General features: G+C 34.7%; 1 protein-coding gene across 1 annotated transcript; it reads right to left on the bottom strand.

Moving 5' to 3' along the window:
- Window positions 1-572: 572 nt before the first annotated feature.
- Window positions 573-10,730, bottom strand: LOC8264989. The gene is made up of 5 exons (XM_002527987.4): window positions 9,958-10,730; window positions 1,881-1,995; window positions 1,689-1,770; window positions 1,092-1,143; window positions 573-856 (listed from the first exon to the last, which is right to left on the bottom strand). The coding sequence occupies exons 1-5, from the start codon at window positions 10,336-10,338 to the stop codon at window positions 791-793; spliced, it is 696 nt and encodes a 231-aa protein (XP_002528033.2). The 5' UTR covers window positions 10,339-10,730; the 3' UTR covers window positions 573-790.
- Window positions 10,731-19,134: the final 8,404 nt, after the last annotated feature.

Below are 19,134 nucleotides of genomic sequence, written 5' to 3'. Positions count from 1 at the left end.
GCTATTGTTGGTGGAAGGAGTTCTATAAATTAACAACTGTTTATGTTGTCAATTTGTAATATGATTGTCTGATATGGGGTGGCAGTAGAATTGTGTTTAGTGAACATCTAGCATATAGTAAGATCATAGGTAAAGCAACAATAGCATGATGGTTAGGGAATGAATTTATTGTCATAACCAGCAGACTAACAGAACCCTTTTATCCAACAAGGATAAACAAACTTTCTGCAGAACTCATGCTCATAGAGATGCAGTGAAAGTTTGGTGTAATGGGTATGCTTATTAGTATTTCAGTTTTGGGTATAATGTTGACTTGCTAAATTACTATCATTTTACCTAGTTTCTGCATTGCTAGTCCTTTGATCATCCTCAAAGGTAATGAACTAAGCTTTAGCTGAGGATATTGTTCGGATTACAACTGTAGAGATAATCAAATTGACGTGAAATTTTGCATGATTGAATATATACCCTATGTTGTTTAGAACATCCAGCAGTTCTTAAACTGATCGTGTCTGTTACAGCAACCTTTGACTGGATAAATTATTTAAGAAAAGAAAGAGGAAAGAACAAAAGAACAAAATTCAGCATGTGTTATATATTTATGGTATGCATAACAAAGTGCATATAATCATTTGGAGGGGGAATTCCTTTATCTTTCAAATTGTGTGTTTCCAGGGCTTGTACTATACAGGTGAATGTGAATCTATGAACATCATCTTTCTGATCGTTAATGTCATATGCCTCTGAGTGGACCCAAAAAAAGAGTGTTGTATTGTTATCCTGCAGTGCTTTATTTCAGCTGATCTGCTAGCTGAGGAAACCGTTGCAGTAACCAAGCTAACCCCCTGATGATAACCTGAATAGTTGAAAATGGAATTAAGGGTTAATTTAATCAATTTTGCTCATGTACTTATAAAGGATTTTGTGAAATTGATTTCACATCTGTTCATAGGGTTCCATAAAATGCATATATTCTAATAAGCTGTATCCTATTACTATTTTTCATGTGTAGTTTCAGTAGGCATGTTGATGCACCTGAGACATAAAGAGGAATTCTATATCAGTGATGGAATGGAGGCTAGTATACATACCAAAGCTGCTTCTCCAGGTTTGATTGCAGGCTCAACACTGTCCCTTCCATATCTGTTTTCATAAGACAAATTATTTGTCTCATTAATTTCCAAATGGTTAACAAGATGAGCTTCAATTATTTGAGTCTAGTTCAACTTGTCATGTTCGGATAGTGCTGAAAGCCTAAATAATTTAACAGTTAGAAGATAGTGCTAAAAGCCTAAATAATTTAACAGTTAGAAGATAGTGCTGAAAGAGCACAGATGGCACCATGGCCATATGCTCCAATAATTTGTTCATGGGGAACAACATTGCAATTTCTAAAAGGAAAAAAACAGGGCAATCATGTAGCCTGCAAAGGAACATATGGCCATGAAGGAATTTTGCTAGATGCTTTCTTCCATGCCAAAACAAGATAGATATGCACTTTGATTCCTTGAGTACAAAGTGATTCCTAGTGGGAACATTACGAGAGATAAACTGATATATTAACATTTTATTCAGACATAGAGACCTCAATCATCTGTTTCTTCATTCAATAAGATTGCAGGAAAATGACATTCACTTCAGACACAGACTTTCAATCATCAACAAGAGTACATAAAAGCTTCACTTACATTATTTGTTTTTTGCTATTCAAGACCTGCAGTCGATAAAAGCTGCATCCTTTACTAAATGGGAATGGCCTGCCCTTCCATTCTGTTACAACATTGACAATATACCACATTTATAAAAAATCCTAAGAAGGAAGTCTTGAGATGTTAAAAAAGAGAGGTGAACAAAAGAAGGGTATGTTTCTTGAAAGATACCTAAATGCCATGTAACTCCAACTGCTAAAGAATCCTCAGTAGAAATATCATCAATAACAAATTGGAGGTCTTTGCTGATGGAATCAATGAACTTCTTAAAGAACTCTAGTATTGCCTGCACAGTGACTATATCTTAGTCCAGTATGCTTGCAGAAATTAGTTAGCAAGATAAAACTGCCCACTTAATTTTCCATTTTTATTCTGCTCCATTATTTGATTATGGTAAGCTCCACCCAATAACTTTGCCAACTAAGGTAGATGCCATCACCCACCATTTTCCACTTCATTAATGTTTCCAACTTTTGTACCCATTAATACATATTTGGATTCATCCTTTTTTATTTTTAAATATGCATACTTGGGAAGCTGAATTTTAATTACTAGATGGGTATATATTCTTTAAGTCTTTGTTAATAAGAATTTCTTTTTAGTCTTTGTTAATAAGAATTTTATCAAGTAGATTTAATTTATCACGTGATCCGTAAATAAAATTAATTATATATTTGACGTATAAATTAATTAAATATAACATTTATATTGATCAGTTTTTAATTATTGGTAATTCAGCTAATGTAAATAGTATATTTACACTTAATAAATAATGTCTATGTGATAAGATGATACACAATTAATTTTATCTACATGTACAACATAATAGACTAATAAATCTATCTAAAAGTTTTTCTGATTATTTAACGATTGCTCGAGTAATGGTAATAAAACAGGCCGAGAGCTGCTTATTCCCAAATACTCATGCTGTAAGCTCGAGGCTGGATAAGGATTACAAACTACGACCAAGACGGCACACCTAGCCAGGGGGTCCTTTGTTCTTTAAATCCCGATGAGCCGAGCTAGCCCTTTTATATTAGAGAATAAACAAATCGTAGCTTAGTTAAGAAACCATTGCCAAAGGATCAAAGAAAAGAGAGAGAGCTCAGAAAGCCATAAGTATTAGAACACAAAGATTTTATTTTTCAGAAGAGGGAAGGAAGCTTGCCCCCTTATTACAACCAGGGCCTCTTTAAATAGGGACTTGAGGCTCACCCAAGACATTAAGTGATAGGGCTAGTACATTACACATTTCAAGAAAGCCTAACTGTTCACACCACGTGATTGGCTTCCAGGACATACTTCCTGAGATATCACTATCATGACACAAATACAATGCATATACACCATTTTTTTTTTAGAACAAGACATGACAATATATAAAGACTATGACAATACATAATTTTACCCCAACTTTTGACAGCTGTAACTGAGACACGACAACACATAATGTATTACATAGAGTGAGAGGGAGAGAGGTTCAGATTTTTCCAGTCTTCATTATTGACATCACCATAAAGATGTTTATACCATGGACCAGTGTTGATGTCATCTAGCTCTTCCTTATCTTCCAGAGGCTGAAAATCTTGCATTAGTGCATCCTACTGCTCTTGAGAGAGTGTGGGGTCATCTCAGGGTGTCGGCAATGTGGGAGATCGTGGCACAACATCCATCCATTGCTATGTGCAGATGAGTGGAGTGGAAATGACCATGCCTTCCTACTAGTTCCTAACTCTGAGTGCAAGATCTAGTTCTGCCATAACCTGAGGTGCCTGATGCAGAGGCCGATCAATGGTTTTCCAATGGTAACATATATTTTGAGTGGCATATGCTCCTTCAATGACCTGGAAATAGGGCCTGTGGATAATAAAAATTACTCGATATTCTAATGCTCGAGCATTGTTATCAGTGAAAAGTTTATTTTCGTGGATTAATTTTAATAGGTCAACATTCCACTGATATTCAATCCGAAACCAGGTAAGATACTGCCAAGGCAATGTTCTGTTATTGGTGTCAAGATTAAGAAAGTACAAGAGGTCTATAAGAGGAACTTCAATTGCATGATAACAGAGGGTAGAGATGCACTATAAGAACCAAAGTTCTTGTATCTGAGGATGTGAGGGGGTGAGGTGATAAACCAATCTCCATGGATGATCAGGGTAAAAGAAATGTGGACTCATTAGGATTTTAAAAGTTTGTTGAATGATGAAGAGGTAAAGGAACATCATATTTCTGGCAAAATTACTGACTTGTTTTGAAGTCAGTCTTGGAGGTAGGGTTGGAGGAGATAGTGGCTGAGTTGGCATGGATGAAGATGATCTTTTGTTTTTAAGTGAGACCATGAAGATGATTGGAAGATCAAAAGTGGACGTCAAGTGAGTCACTGGTTGGGGACTAGGCTTAGAAAGTCTGGACAAGAAATCTGGAATCACATTCTTGGTCCCTTTTATATGCTGGACTTCAAAGTCATATTTGCTGAACTAGGACTTCAATCTTAGCAACTGTGCTTTAGGAATAGTTTTTTGATTGAATTCAAGAATCTTTGGAAAAGAGGAGTTGTCCATCCTTACAGTGAAATATTGGCTGATGACAAAGAATTCAAACTTTTTTATGCCTTATTTGACTGCAAGAATCTCCTTGTACGTTGAATGGTAATGTGTTTCTGCTTTAGAAAAGGTTCCTGATACATATCCACACAACCTTTCCTTTCCGTCAAGATTCTCGAGCAATATTGCTCCCCATGCATAGTCAGATGCATCTGTTTGGAGTATTAATTTTCCTGTTGAGGGTATCGTTAGTGCAGGCGGATCCCGAGCCAGTTCTTTTAATTTCTTAACAGCTATAGTTTACTCTACAAACCATCGAGGAGGATTCTTCTTTAGCATTTTTGAGAGATGACATGTATATTTGGACAAATAGGGCAGGACATCTCTGACATAGTTAAGAATCCCGAGAAATTGCTAGATGTGTTTTACTGAAAGATTCTCGTCAGGAAAATTTTTCAATTCTTCAGTGAGATAGGGACCATAAGTGTATTGTCCATCTTTGAAATGCATGCCAAGAAATTCAATTTCCTTCTGTCCAATAATTCTCTTCTTTTCAAAAAGCATGATTCCATATTTTTGGACAATTACCAGAAAATGCTGTAGAAGTTCATGATGAGCATCATTTGTTTCTGAGAATAGTAGTATGTTATCAATATAAATCAGGGCTGAATGAAAAATGGATTGAAATACTTGCACCATGGTCTTTTGGAGCAATGATGAGCTGTAAATTACCATATTTCTCCAAAAGTTATAGCATTTACTGCTCTTTTAGTTGCATTGATGGAGGAATGAATTTCAGGCTGAAGTTCTTCTGGAAGGGACGAAATGAAAGAATACTTTAGAGTATCATCACTTTCATTTCCGCTAATCGCATAATACAGTTTTGCCATTGCCATATAATGCTTTTCTAGAATAACATACTGTTCCTAGTCTCCAGAAATTCCTATATTTTTATCTGCAGCCTCATCATCCTTAAATGTGACTCCTCCCTTCCGACAAGGTTTCTCTCTGTTCTCACCTTCACTATCAGAACCAGTGACCAAGTTACCTTTTGGAACTTTCCACCATCTAATTGCAAGACCACAAACTTCCGCCCAAAAAACCCAGGCTCTAGATAAGAGCAAAGCACCACAACAGTTGATGATTGGAGCTTATGAATCTGACACTTCAGAAGATTTTGAAATGGCTGATATTTCAAAAATCTTAATGAATACTCAGCAATCACAACTGAACCTATCGTTAAAGATCCTCCTGATGATTATTCTCCTTGTATGCCTACATCGACTCCCAAACTTAGTGCCTCCTCAGGACCATGGTTCACATTGGATGATATTCCACCTTCCAAATGGAAGGATAGGATGTCAGAATTTCTAGCATGGATTGATTTATAAATGTGTTATGAAAATGCTAGCCTCAAAAAGGTCCTTACTGAGTTTATCACCAGGTTTACTGGAAGTCTCAGAACCAATCTGAGTATGTGCAGATGCAGTTCACTACTATGCCTTCAGCAGCGACAGCAATCGCATTACTTCACAACCAATTTCTTGGAGATATTGATATGATTATCAAGCAGCAGAAGTAGGAGTATTTTGATCGAAGGTGCTGTTCTTTAAAGAAAAAGGATCTAGAAAAGCATTATATGGCAATGCCAAAGCTGTATTATGCGATTAGCAGAAATGAAAGTGATGATACTCTAAAGTATTCTTTCATTTCGTCCCTTCCAGAAGAACTTCAGCCTGAAATTCATTCCTCCATCAATGCAACTAAAAGAGCAGTAAATGCTATAACTTTTGGAGAAATATGGTAATTTACATTGGCAGCACTCAAAAGACTGTGTGAGTTACAAGAATTCTTCAGGTCATTGCAGTCTCAAGGTACTCTTACAAAGCAGGCATGTAATAGAGATTATCTAAAAATCAAGTGCAAATCTTCAAATTGCACATGTTCAAGGTGTTCCAATATGAAAAAGTACAAATCCACTTCCAAACATTACAAAGAAAGTAAGAAGAGGAACAAGACTCATTCTAAGAAGTTCCGTTACTTCAGAAAAAAGAAAGATAAAAGCACCAAGTCCTCCAGATGCTACATTTGCAAAAAGAAAGGACATTTTGCAAAAAATTATCCTAAAAATCCAAATAAGGCAGCTAAAATGGTCCAGCATGTAAGCATGACATTGTCATTGCCAGAAGATTTCAAAGAAGATATTGAGTCTCTCCTCTCCAATTAAGACGTCCCGACTAGTGATAGTCTTTTTGGAGTAGAAATACATCAAGATTCTAGTTTATCGAAAGATGATTCTTCTTCAGGATCAGAAGAAATTCCAGTTCTAATGATGGATTTACATATGAAAAGTATTGATAAGATCCTAGTGGATGTAATGCAGTATCCATTATCTCCTAGCTTAGCTCTTGAGTCTACCCAATTTGCAGCTCAACCAAAGCCTCTCATTCCTTATGTGCCTGTTCAGGTCTTGCCTTCAAAATATGCCAAGCCAGTGATAATAATTGCTTTCTTTGACACTGGGGCACAAAAAAGCATGATGAACCCGTCTATTCTTCCATAAGAATGTTGGCGATACCAAGAGAATAGATTTAAGGCAGCTAATGGAGAGATTTTTAGGACAACCTTGATTACAAGACAACGGATAGGTATACAGTTTTTCCCAAATTGTGTTATCTGGACGCATGTTATTGGATCAGAATTGCCAAGCAGGGACCTCTTGATCGGATTTGACATTTATCATCAGGCTGCAAAGTTACAAATCCTCCCTACAGGTATTAAATTCAAGAGGCAATTTCGTCCATATACAGATACCGGTAATCTGTTTGCTATCTCAGATGAAGAAGGACCTTTCCTAGAATACAGGGAAAAGTTCTTATCATTTTGTCCTGAATCACATGCTCATTTTCAGCATCCTCAGCCACTCTGAAAGAGCCCACAATTTTTCATTAAGCTACCTTTCAAGCTTAATGAAGATGTGAATCCTACCAGGGCGACCCATCTTGGAATGTCTCCATCAGATTTAGCACCTGCCAGGTCAGAATGCTTAGTTCTCCTTCAGCAAGGTCTCATTGAACCCACAACATCTCAATGGCCTTGCCATGCATTTTATGTTGAAAAAAGATCGGAGAAACTTAGAGAAAAAAAGCGGTTTGTCATTGATTATAAGCCTCTAAACTATTTTCTGTAAGATAACAAATTTTCTCTTCCAAGGATCTTAAACCTCAAAGTCCACATCCAGAAAGCCCGATACTATTCAAAATTTGATTTAAAGGCAGGCTTTTGGCAATTGGATATAAACCCAGCTGACAGACATAAAACAGCATTTTGCATTCCAAATGCCCAATATCAGTGGATGATCATGCCATTTGGGCTCAAAACAGCCCCATCACTATTCCAAAAGACCATGGTGCAAGTATTTCAACCCATTTTACATTCAGCCCTGATTTATATTGATGACATACTACTATTCTCAGAAACAGAGGATGCTCATCATGAACTTCTACAGCATTTTCTAGCAATTGTCCAAAAATATGGAATCATGCTTTCTAAAAAGAAGAGAATTATTGGACAGAAGGAAATTGAATTTCTTGGCATGCATTTCAAAGATGGACAATACATTTATGGTCCCCATCTCACTGAAGAATTGAAAATTTTTCCTGACAATAATCTTTCATTAAAGCAGATCCAGCAATTTCTCGAGATTCTTTACTATGTCAGAGATGTCCTGCCCCATTTGTCTAAATATACATGTCATCTCTCAAAAATGCTAAAGAAGAATCCTCCTCCATGGTCTATAGAGCAAACTATAGCTGTCAAGAATTAAAAGAACTGGCCCAGGATCTGCCTGCACTGACAATACCCTCGACAGGAAAATTAATACTCCAAACAGATGCATCTGACTATGCATGGGGAACAATATTGCTCGAGAATCTTGACGGAAAGGAAAGGTTGTGTGGATATGCATCAGGAACCTTTTCTAAAGCAGAAACACATTACCATTCAACGTACAAGGAGATTCTTGCAGTCAAATACGGCATAAAAAGATTGAATTCTTTCTCATCAGCCAACATTTCACTGTAAGGATGGACAACTCCTCTTTTCCAAAGATTCTTGAATTCAATCAAAAAACTATTCCTGAAGCATAGTTGCTAAGATTGAAGTCCTGGTTCAGCAAATATGACTTTGAAGTCCAGCATATAAAAAGGACCAAGAATGTGATTCTGGATTTCTTATCCATACTTTCTAAGCCTAGTCCCCAACCAGTGATTCACCTGACGTCCATTTTTTATCTTTCAATCATCTTCATGACCTCACTCAAAAACAAAGGATCATCTTCATCCATGCCAACTCAGCCACCATCTCCTCCAACCCTATCTCCAAGACTGACTTCAAAACAAGTCAGTAATTTTGCCAGAAATATGATGTTCCTTTACCTCTTTGTCATTCAACAAACTTTTAAAATCCCAATGAGTCAATATTTCTTTTATCCTGATCACCCATGGAGATTGGTTTATCACCTCACCCCCTCACATCTTCAGAAGAACTTTGGTTCTTATGGTGCATCTTTACCTTCTGTTATCATGTAATTGAAGTTCCTCTTATGGACCTCCTGTACTTTCTTAATCTTGACACCAATAACGGAACATTGCCTTGGCAGTATCTTACCTGGTTTCAGACTGAATATCATTGGAAGGTTGACCTGTTAAAATTAATCCACGAAAATAAAATTTTCACTGATAACAATGCTCGAGCATCAAAATATCGAGTAATTTTCATTATCCACAGGCTCTATTTCCAGGTCATTGAAGGAGCATATGCTACTCAAAATATATGTTACCATTGGAAAACCATTGATCGGCCTCTGCATCAGGCACCTCAGGTTATGGCGAAACTGGATCTTGCACTCAGAGTTAGGAACCAGCAGGAAGACATGGTCATTTCCACTCCACTCATCTACACACAGCAATGGATGGATGTTGTGCCACGATCTCCCACATTGCCGACACCTCGAGATGATCCCACACTCTCTCAAGAGCAGTAGGATGTACTAATGCAAGATTCCCAGCCTCTAGAAGATAATGAAGAGCTAGACGACATCAACACTGGTCCAAGGTACAGACATTTTTATGGTGATGTCAATAATGAAAACTGGCAAAATCTGAACCTCTCTCCCTCTCACTCTATGTAATACATTATGTGTTGTCGTGTCTCAGTTACAGCTGTCAAAAGTTAGGGTAAATTATGTATTGTCATAGTCTTATGTATTGTCATGTCTTGTTCTAAAAAAAAAAGGGGGTATATGTATTGTATTTGTGTCATGATAGTGACGTCTCAGGAAATATGTTCTGAAAGCCAATCACATGGTGTGAACAGTTAGACTTTCTTGAAATGTGTTTAATTTATTAGCTAAAATATATATATTTATAATTTACTTTTAATACATTAATTGTATATTATTTTGTATTTTTTATCGTTCTATACATTCAATAGATTAATATCTTTAATAATTACTGAATTTTTATTTCATTAAATATTTAAATTAATTGTTTCCGTTAACCCGTAAGCTAGCCCGAGTATACCATTAAATAATAATAATAATAATAATAATAATAATAATAATAATAATGATAATAATAAGTAAAGGAATTGAAAAAAAAAAAAAAGAAACGGGTGGAAGAGAAAGAAAGCAAGAAGATTACCTTGCGACCAACGAAAGGATGGGGAAAGATAAGGTCTTCGTACACACAATTTTCAGCAATGAGGTCCTCCACGGAGGCAAGATCATGGTCGTTGATTCCTTCATAGAATCTCCTCACTATATCCGACGCTAACTGTGTATCAGCCGCATCATCTTTGGTTGCAGGCGACGGGGTGACCGTCTGATTATCCGATGATGATACACTGACTGGTGTTCTTAGGGTCCATGCTTTTCTTTTACTTAACAAACTTGGTGAGGTGGTCTGTAGGCAAGTAGGAGTTTTCCAGTGACCAAGGGACGGAGGAGAGGAGGAATATGATAAAGTGGAGCTCATCATCAGCATGGTTGATGATGATGCAAGTGTTTGATGGAGCAAAAGCATTGAAAGAAGTTACAGATATGATAATTTTGAATTTTTTTAAGAAGAAGAACTTTTTGAAAAATAAATCACCAAACTTAATGAATTAATCAATTTAGTACTTCTTAGATTTTCCTCCGGGTATCTTCACCTCTGAAGCTCAAGAAAACATCATATTGCCAACCAGCAGAAGAAGAAGAAGAAGAAGAAGAAGAAGAAGAGATCAATGATTAGCTTGTAAGGTTCTCAAGAGCAGGAGGATACATACACGCACTCATACTACAAATGAAAGCAGTTCTTTCTTGAGTTTCTTTTTTAGCATAATGAAAGAAATTTTGATAGTTGAGAAGCCATTAAAAATAGGACAAAGGGTCCATTTGCCCCGTGAAATTATACATAAGAGTAAAGCATACCTAAATTGAATTTTTTCAACAGGTAATCTCCCAAATTTATATCCAACTATCAAATATATCCAATTTAAAGTTTTCAGTAAATAATCTCTGAATTTGTGCTTAATTGTTAAATCCATCCAATTTAAATTTTTTAAAAAAGTAAAATAATATTAAATTTTTATATTTTAATTGAATTATAAAAATTAAAACTAATATTTATTTTATTAATTTACTGATACAATAGCGTATGTGACAAAATCTAAAATTTAGATTGACAAGTATTAAATAAATTAAGTTTCAACTTTCTAATAATTAAATCAGTCAAATTTTAAATTTTTAAGAATTAAATAAGTCAGATTTTAAATTTCTAATAATTAAATAAGTCAAATTTTAACTTTTTTAATAAATAGACTTAAAATTTATCATTTTTGGGTCAATTAAATCTGAATTTTAAATTTCTTCAAACACTCTTTGTATGGTGCGTCACTAAATAATGTATCCGTAAATTAATGGGAATAAATATTATTTTAAAATTAAATATATTTAACCATTAAACGTAAATGTAATAAATTATTTGTTGAAAAATTTAAATTGAGTATATTTAATTCTTGGATAGCTTGTTCTTCTCCTTAACAACTTGGTTTGATATTGGAAATATGCAATCTTTTTTTTTTTTAATATTAGAATTAAGGATTGAACTGGTCTAACTCTGATTTCATTTAATATAACTGCAGCTTGGTTAGTAATTCATAGGGTAAAATGGAATGAAATTTTTTATCAGCAACATATCAATTAAGAAAATGACTAATTTTTATTGTTCTGTTTGGCAATCAGCACTGATTAATGTATTAACATTTTATATTTATATATTTTTATGTGTTTAGTTCAATACAATATGATGCAATGGAGTAGGCTTTTTTGAGATAGGAACAAGTCAAAAACTTCTGATAATAGTTCCTTGAAACATGATATTCTAAACACTTGCAAAATGTGGTCCAGGCTTCCAATCTTTTATGCTCATAAAAAGCAATAAACCATCAATTTTTCTTTTTGAAACTCATAGAAAAATTATAATCCTTAAATTATGACACTTTTTTTTCTTTTTTAAATAATTAGAATGATATAAAAGAATTTTATATCTCTTATTATGTACTATTAACTTTTATTTTTATTTTTTATTAATTAATTCCATTTTTATTGTTAAAATAAGAGTATAAATATATATATACCCGAAGTCTCTCCAAAGATATCCTTTCCAAAGACATCCTCCTTTTCCAAAAAGGGTAAAGGTATACTTTCTATCCCTTTTTCAAAATCTCACATATAAATTTTCCCTCAAAACCTATCTCAGAGCTCTCAAAGAGACCAAGAATGTTGTATTCTGACATTCCATCTATATTTCATTTATAGACGGAAGAGGCATTGAATCTAGATTGGGTTAGGATATTATTCCTGTTTTCTATTCCTAGATCTGGAGCAGTATTCCTAGAAGTATGCCAGGTCAATCTAGGGGCTTGCCATCCCAAGATGAGGGACCAACAAGTTTCTAGTGTGCAGGATCCTCAGACGAGGCAAGCACAGAGCATACGCTTGTTAAATCTTAAATAAGAATGGAAGATAAGATGATAAATTTTATTAATAAATGAACAAATATACAAACTTTGGAATAAAAGCTTTTAAAATAAAAGCTTTAAAATGAAAGCTTTAAACAAAAGAAATATAACTTACAAGAGTAATTTAATACAAGAGGAAGGTGGTGTTCTCACTATCACTCTCACACTCTCTCTTTGCTCACTATATTTCTAATGGTATGACTTGAAGAATACAAGAGACTCTTACTATTTTTCAATTTGTCTTCTTCTTTGGAAAACTCCTCTATTTATAGAGGTCTTCAGCCTTGAAGCTTTGGATGCTCTTCTTTGGATGCTCTTCTTAGTGGAATGAGGGGCTTCACGTCTTTTGTATGCTTTTGATAATGGAGTAAGAGGCTCCATGACTTTTGCAGAAGTTGTCTGCCACGCTTTGGCGAAGAATCTTTTAATTTTTTAAAGAGTCTTTTGTCTTCTTTCTTTTCTTTTTAAATGACTTTTTTTTATTAGGCATTTGGCCCATTACATAAATATTTTGGGCTGCCATTTCTAGTTTTCAACCCAAGGGCTTTACAGAGGTGTCATTTGATAGGCTTGAATATCCCAAAACAGTCATCTTCGTTCGAGTCACCATCTAGGTCTATTGCTGTTGAGCTGGTGCTAGAAGAGGAAGATGAAGCTTTAGATTTTTCTTTAGAAGAGGTGGTTTTCGACAACTGTTTGATCAATTGTAAGAAATCCTCTTCACATTTGAGCCATTAGCTTTGGAATAATGAAGGACTTCACATGCGGGAAAGTGGTATGTTCTTTCGGAGGTGGCAAGAAGCTATTTTTTGAAAGAAAACTTTGTACCATCTTCAGAGATAATTTTTCTTGGTGGTTAAATTTATCCCACCATTTGACTTTGAATCTTCGGGCAAGGATGATTTCTCCATCTACTGCTTGGTTGAAATGGAAATACCATACACATACCTAGGGGAGAAAAAAGTTTGAACAAAATAGAAGTAAAGGGGGAAAACGTCTTTCTATTTTGTTTGGTTTATAGTGGGCTTTGAATAGATTAAACAGAGGTAGAACTTCTAGAATTATAGTCTCAGGAACATTGCCATAAAAATTCCACCATTGTTTAAACCAATATGGGATTTTTGAAGTTTGGATTGAGCTTGTGTCGAAGTAGAAAAAGTCAAGAATGACTTTGTCCTTCATTTTGAAGAAGAAAGATATTAAACCAAGCTTGTTGGTAATCCCAATAGTTGAAAGAAGTGTTTAGGCTTGATGGGTAGGTTCTTTGGAGGGAAGTTAGAAAAGATCTTGATGAATGTAAATCCATTCCCCAATCTGAAGGGTGGAGGATTATTTGTATGGTGCATGTGGAAAATACAGGGTCTTTATGGTCTTTGTGCTTTTTGAAGTGTTTGAACTTTGCAGAACCAGTTACCTCAAGGATAGACTAGTAGTAAGATTGAGGCTTTGATATATTCTAGGGCTTGAAATACCATACTTGAGGGAAAATTTTTGAAATTAGTTTTGAGGGGCTTTCTGTACAGAATCCTTCCTCAATATTTAAAATGTTTTGAAAATTTTGCTTTTCTATATACGCATTGGATTTGAAAAGTTTCGTTTGTGACAAAACTATTTCTTGAGAGTTAGGCTTTGAAATACTTTGAGAGCTCTGAGATAGGTTTTGAGAAAAAATTTCTATCTCAGGTTTTGAAAAAGGGATAGAAAATATACCTTTACCCTTATTGGAAGAGGAGGATGTCTTTGGAGAGACTTCGGGGTGAAATTGTATCATTTGCTTTGAATATTCTTCGACCCTTTTTAGAAATTCAGGATCTTGCTGTGCAAGCCACTCCTGAATTTGTAATTGCTGTTGGGCCGGATCTTTCTTGCTTTTATCAATTTCTTCCTGGATGATTTCGGTCCAGGTTCGGATAGGCTTTGTAGAGGAGGGTAAAATCTCCTTCTTTGGACTTTGAACATGCTTTGAATTTGTTGTCAACTTTTCTTCTTTTGCTTTCGATTTTCTTGGCATTTTCACTCCTTTCAATTGGGGTGATAGTTCCCCGGGAGATGTAGTGACCAAGAAATCTAATTTTTGTTTGGCATAAAGATATCTTGGATTTTGAAACCACTAAACCATTTTTCTTAACAACATAGAAAAATGTCTCCAAGTGTTTGAAATGTTGTTCTAGAGAATTTGAAAATATCAACACATCATCGATATAGATAATGCAAAACTTTGAATAAGGATTGAAAATGTCATTCATGATTTTTTAAAATTCAGAAGGAGCAATTTTTAATCCGAAAGGCATTACGTTCTATTCGTACTGGCCAAATGGAACTGTAAAAGCAGTTTTGTACCTGTCTTTAGGATGAATATGGATTTGCCAAAATCCTGATTTCATATCAAACTTTGAAAAAATAAAAGCAGAATGAAGCTTTTGAAGAAGATCTTTTTTGTTTGGAGTTGGGTATTTAATCCACTTTAGAGCTTTATTCAATGGTTTGTAATTAATCACTAACCTAGGTGTCCCTCTTTCTATCTCACTATTTTTGTTGACATAGAAAGCTGCACACGACCAGGGGGATCTGGATTTGGTAATCAAACCCTTTTATTCTAAGTCTTTTATTTCTATTCTACAATAGCTTTCTAGAGTTTCATTTGAATGGATCTTGCTTTGGTGGGAATTTATTTATCACAAATTTTTTTTTCATATGGTAAATCTACCATATGCTGTTTTTGTCTCCAAAAGGCATTAGGAAAATCAGAACAAACTTCAATTTCAATCTTCTTTTGGAAATCAAAGATTTTTCTTTGGACAAAATCATTTTACATTTGACTTTGGATCCTTTTCAAACCCAGATCTTGTTTCAAGTCGAAAAGCTGGGTTTGTTTCCCTTTAATCAAAGCATTTATCTCAAAATTATAAATTGAGTGGGCTTTTATAAGATTGAGATTTCTCTTCTTGGGTTTTTCTATAAAAGGAAAAACGATCTTTGAATCTTTAACTTTAAAAATGATACCAGCAGTAGTTACTTTGAAAGGAGTAATTAAATTGATAAAATGAGTTTCCAAAATAACTGTTTGCTGTAAATCCTTTGTAAGAATGAAAATATTTTTTAAAGCAATATTGTTATTTAGAATTGTAGTTTCAGTTTTACCCGCAATTCTAATCTTTGAACTATTAGCCGAGGTAAACCTTTCTTTTATTTCTTGATGATACCTTTTAGGAACCAGCTCATAATTGATACAGTTGAGGTCTGCTCCTGTATGAAATAAAGCGATAGTTTCTATTTGGAAATCACCAGGGAAAATGAGTTTTATTTGGATCAAATATTTTCTTGAGGTATTTTCTTTTAAAACATTAATGAAGTTTTTTGGAACATTTTCAGAAACCTCAAGATTTTGAAAATCATTTTCTTCTTCAGAATCAGAATCATTATTCTGTTTGAGAATCAAGCTTTGGGGAAAAACAGAATCATTTTGTTGTTTTTCTTTCAAATCTTTGAGCTCTGTTTTGATGGCTTTGATTTCTTTATGAAGTTCTTGGACAGTAGGAAGAGGGTTTTTTTAACTTTTTCCCTTTATCCAAGATCATAGTAAGATTATAAGTGTTCTTACTAGAAGAGGGGACAAGGGTTTCAATTTTTAAGATTTCTTTCAAGACTTATTTTTGGATTTGGGGATCATTAATATGTTTGACGGCTTCAAGAAGAGCTTCTTGTTGCCTAGTGAGCATATTAATATTCTTTGAAATATCTTCAGAATATGATTCACAATAATCGGATGAGGTTTTGATTTCATCAATTTGAAACTCTTCCTCACTATTCGAAAATTCTGATTCGGAGGAATCAACAAGAAGAAGATGAAATTTTAAAATTTCATCTTCTATTTGGAGCTCATGAAGTTTTTTAGAAAACTTGCAATACTTTGAAGTATGACCCTTCTTGCCACATTTATAGCAAGTAATTTTGCTAAAATCTTTTTTGGAATTTTGTTTTGGAAATTTAGAAAAGGATGGCCTTTTGTGGAAATTCTCTTTGTTTTTGGGAGTTCTCTTACTTTTGAAAAATCATTTTTTCTTAAAAGATTTGGAAAAATCTTCTTTGCATTTTCCTTTGCAGGTAGGGGAATATTCTATGGGATTATATTCAAACTGGTTGTAAAAACTACCTAGTTCTTGCCTAGTTTTCTTCATTTTCCATTTGAGTTGTCTTTGAAGTTTAAGGTCATGGCAAATCTTCAATCCTTCTTTCTGGGTAAGGCTAACTAATTCACCATAAGTGTAGAAATCATAAGGGATCGGGCCATTATGGGCTTCTCTTATAGTATTCCTAACTCTTTCACCTAGTATCTTAAATAAACCAGCTAAGAATTTTTCTTTACAGAAATGTTGGTTTAAATCTTCCCTAAGCATGACTCTGGTCAGGAAGGTATCTTTATAAACTTGGAAATTGCTAAGCTTTTTACAGGTTAGATTGCTAAGAAGCTCAACATTCTTATCTTTTAGAAGATAAGGGTATCCTATGAAGCGGAGAGAAATCGTCAAAATTAAGGTTGATACAGCATCCTCAATTGGATTTCCCAGTTCATCTAAGATGGGGGTCCCTTCTATTGTGGTTTGGATAGCACCTAGGATTTGGAGCTGTTGTGCTTGTGTGAGATAGTAATCCCACCCTTCTTTAAGCTGGCCAGAAAATCCAGCTATAAGGAGTTCAACAATGGCTCTATCAGAGGTACCACTTTGGGTTTTGTAGGCATTGGCTGCCATGGTCATCTGTTGTAAGAGACCAAGAATGTTGTATTCTGACATTCCATCTATATTTCATTCATTGACGGAAGAGGCATTGAATCTAAATTGGGTTAGGATATTATTCATGTTTTCTATTCTTAGATCTGGAGCAGTATTCCTATAAGTATGCCAGGTCAATCTAGAGGCTTGCCATCCCAATCTGTTGATGTTGGAGGGTTTGTCAGTGACACTTTCAAGCTCTGAATCATTGGATTCATTGCATTGGGCTTGATCTATAGCACTGATATTCCTACTGCTTTGAGGAGTATCTGGCACTAGGTTTTTGGAGGACTCAGAAGTGGCTAATTTGCTAAGTTGTTCCTTGACTGCTCTAGCAAACTCAGTTTGCTTCTGAAATTGATCTTGGCTAGGCTTTGAGATTTGGTAGGGTTTGAAGACTGGATTTTTGAGCTTTTCTGATTCGCTTATCTCTTTTGGATGATCAGTGTTGGGGATTGGAGAGGTGAAGACTACAAGAGGTTTTTGGATCTGGCTTTCTATCCTAACAAGCTGCTTCCCTATTGTGTTAAGATAGGTATTCGAGAAATTATTCTGCTGAACAATATTCTTGACATTTTTCTCAAGATTTTCTCCTATCAATTTGTAAGGTGTAGCTTCTATTTCATTCTCTCCATAAGGAATGGTTATTTTCCTAAGGGGGGGATGTTCAGACTGGATGGTTTGGTTTTCCCCGACCTTCCACTCTGGAGCCTTGTTTCTTATAGTAACAGGACTAATAAGCTTTTCTTTGAAAGGATAAAGAATACTATTTTCTTTGCAATAAATCTGAAACCAATCAAAAAATTTTATTTGGATCTTATTTTTTATGCAAAATTGATAGTATCTCTCTTGAATACTGTCTTTTTCTTGTAAAAAATGCTTAAAAGACCAAAGTTTTTTAGAATAGTTTTTCTTTGAATAGAAATCTTAATGTAAAACCTTTTTATTGATTTGAAAATCTTACACCAGACGGGACTTACTACTGTGCATAAATGAACAAGTTTGTTTATCAGTAATATGATGCAGATTAAAATGATTTTAAAATCTCTTATATGCAGATGATGTTTCTTTCCTGGAACCCAGTGACTCTGATACCACAAGATAGACCATAAAAAATGGATAAATGGACAAACTAACAAGTTTCTGGTGTGCAGGATCCTCAAACGAGGCAAGCACAGAGTAGACACTTGTTAAATCTTAAATAAGAATGGAAGATAAGATGATAAATTTTATTAATAGATGAACAAATATACAAACTTTGGAATAAAAGCTTTTAAAATAAAAGCTTTAAAATGAAAGCTTTAAACAAAAGAAATATAACTTACAAGAGTAATTTAATACAAGAGGAAGGTGGTGTTCTCACTATCACTCTCACACTCTCTCTTTGCTCACTATATTTCTAATGGTATGACTTGAAGAATACAAGAGACTCTTACTATTTTTCAATTTGTCTTCTTCTTTGGAAAACTCCTCTATTTATAGAGGTCTTCAGCCTTGAAGCTTTGGATGCTCTTCTTTGGATGCTATTCATAGTGGAATGAGGGGCTCCACGTCTTTTGTATGCTTTTGATAATGGAGTAAGATGCTCTATGACTTTTGCGGAAGTTGTCTGCCACGCTTTGGTGAAGAATCTTTTACTTTTTTAAAGAGTCTTTTGTCTTCTTTCTTTTCTTTTTAAATGACTTTTTTTTTATTATTGGGTATTTGGCCCATTACATAAATATTTTGGGTTGTCATTTCTGGTTTTCAACCCAAGGGCTTTACAGATGTGTCATTTGATGGGCTTGAATATCCCAAAACAGTCATCTTCGTTCGAGTCACCATCTAGGTCTATTGCTATTGAGCTGGTGCTAGAAGAGGAAGATGAAGCTTTAGATTTTCCTTTGGAAGAGGCGGTTTCCAACAACTATTTGATCAATTGTAAGAAATCCTCTTCTGTTTGAGCCGCCGCTAGCTTTGGAATAATGAAGGACTTCTGTGCTAGGAAAGTGGTCTATTCTTTCGGAGGTGGCAAGAAGCTATTTTTTGAAAGAAAACTCTGTA

Source organism: Ricinus communis, chromosome 2 (assembly GCF_019578655.1).
Source record: "Ricinus communis isolate WT05 ecotype wild-type chromosome 2, ASM1957865v1, whole genome shotgun sequence".
NCBI lineage: Eukaryota > Viridiplantae > Streptophyta > Magnoliopsida > Malpighiales > Euphorbiaceae > Ricinus > Ricinus communis.
The sequence above is the reverse complement of the archived record's forward strand: the minus strand, read 5'-3'. Positions and strand labels throughout refer to the sequence as shown.

Coding starts and splice junctions, on each gene's coding strand:
- LOC8264989 (XM_002527987.4), bottom strand. CDS start 10,338: ATGCTTTTGCTCCATCAAACACTTGCATCATCATCAACCATGCTGATG. Junction 1,771..1,880: donor TGGAGTTACATGGCATTTAG/GTATCTTTCAAG, acceptor ATGTTGTAACAG/AATGGAAGGGCAGGCCATTC. Junction 857..1,091: donor AACCTGGAGAAGCAGCTTTG/GTATGTATACTA, acceptor TCAACTATTCAG/GTTATCATCAGGGGGTTAGC.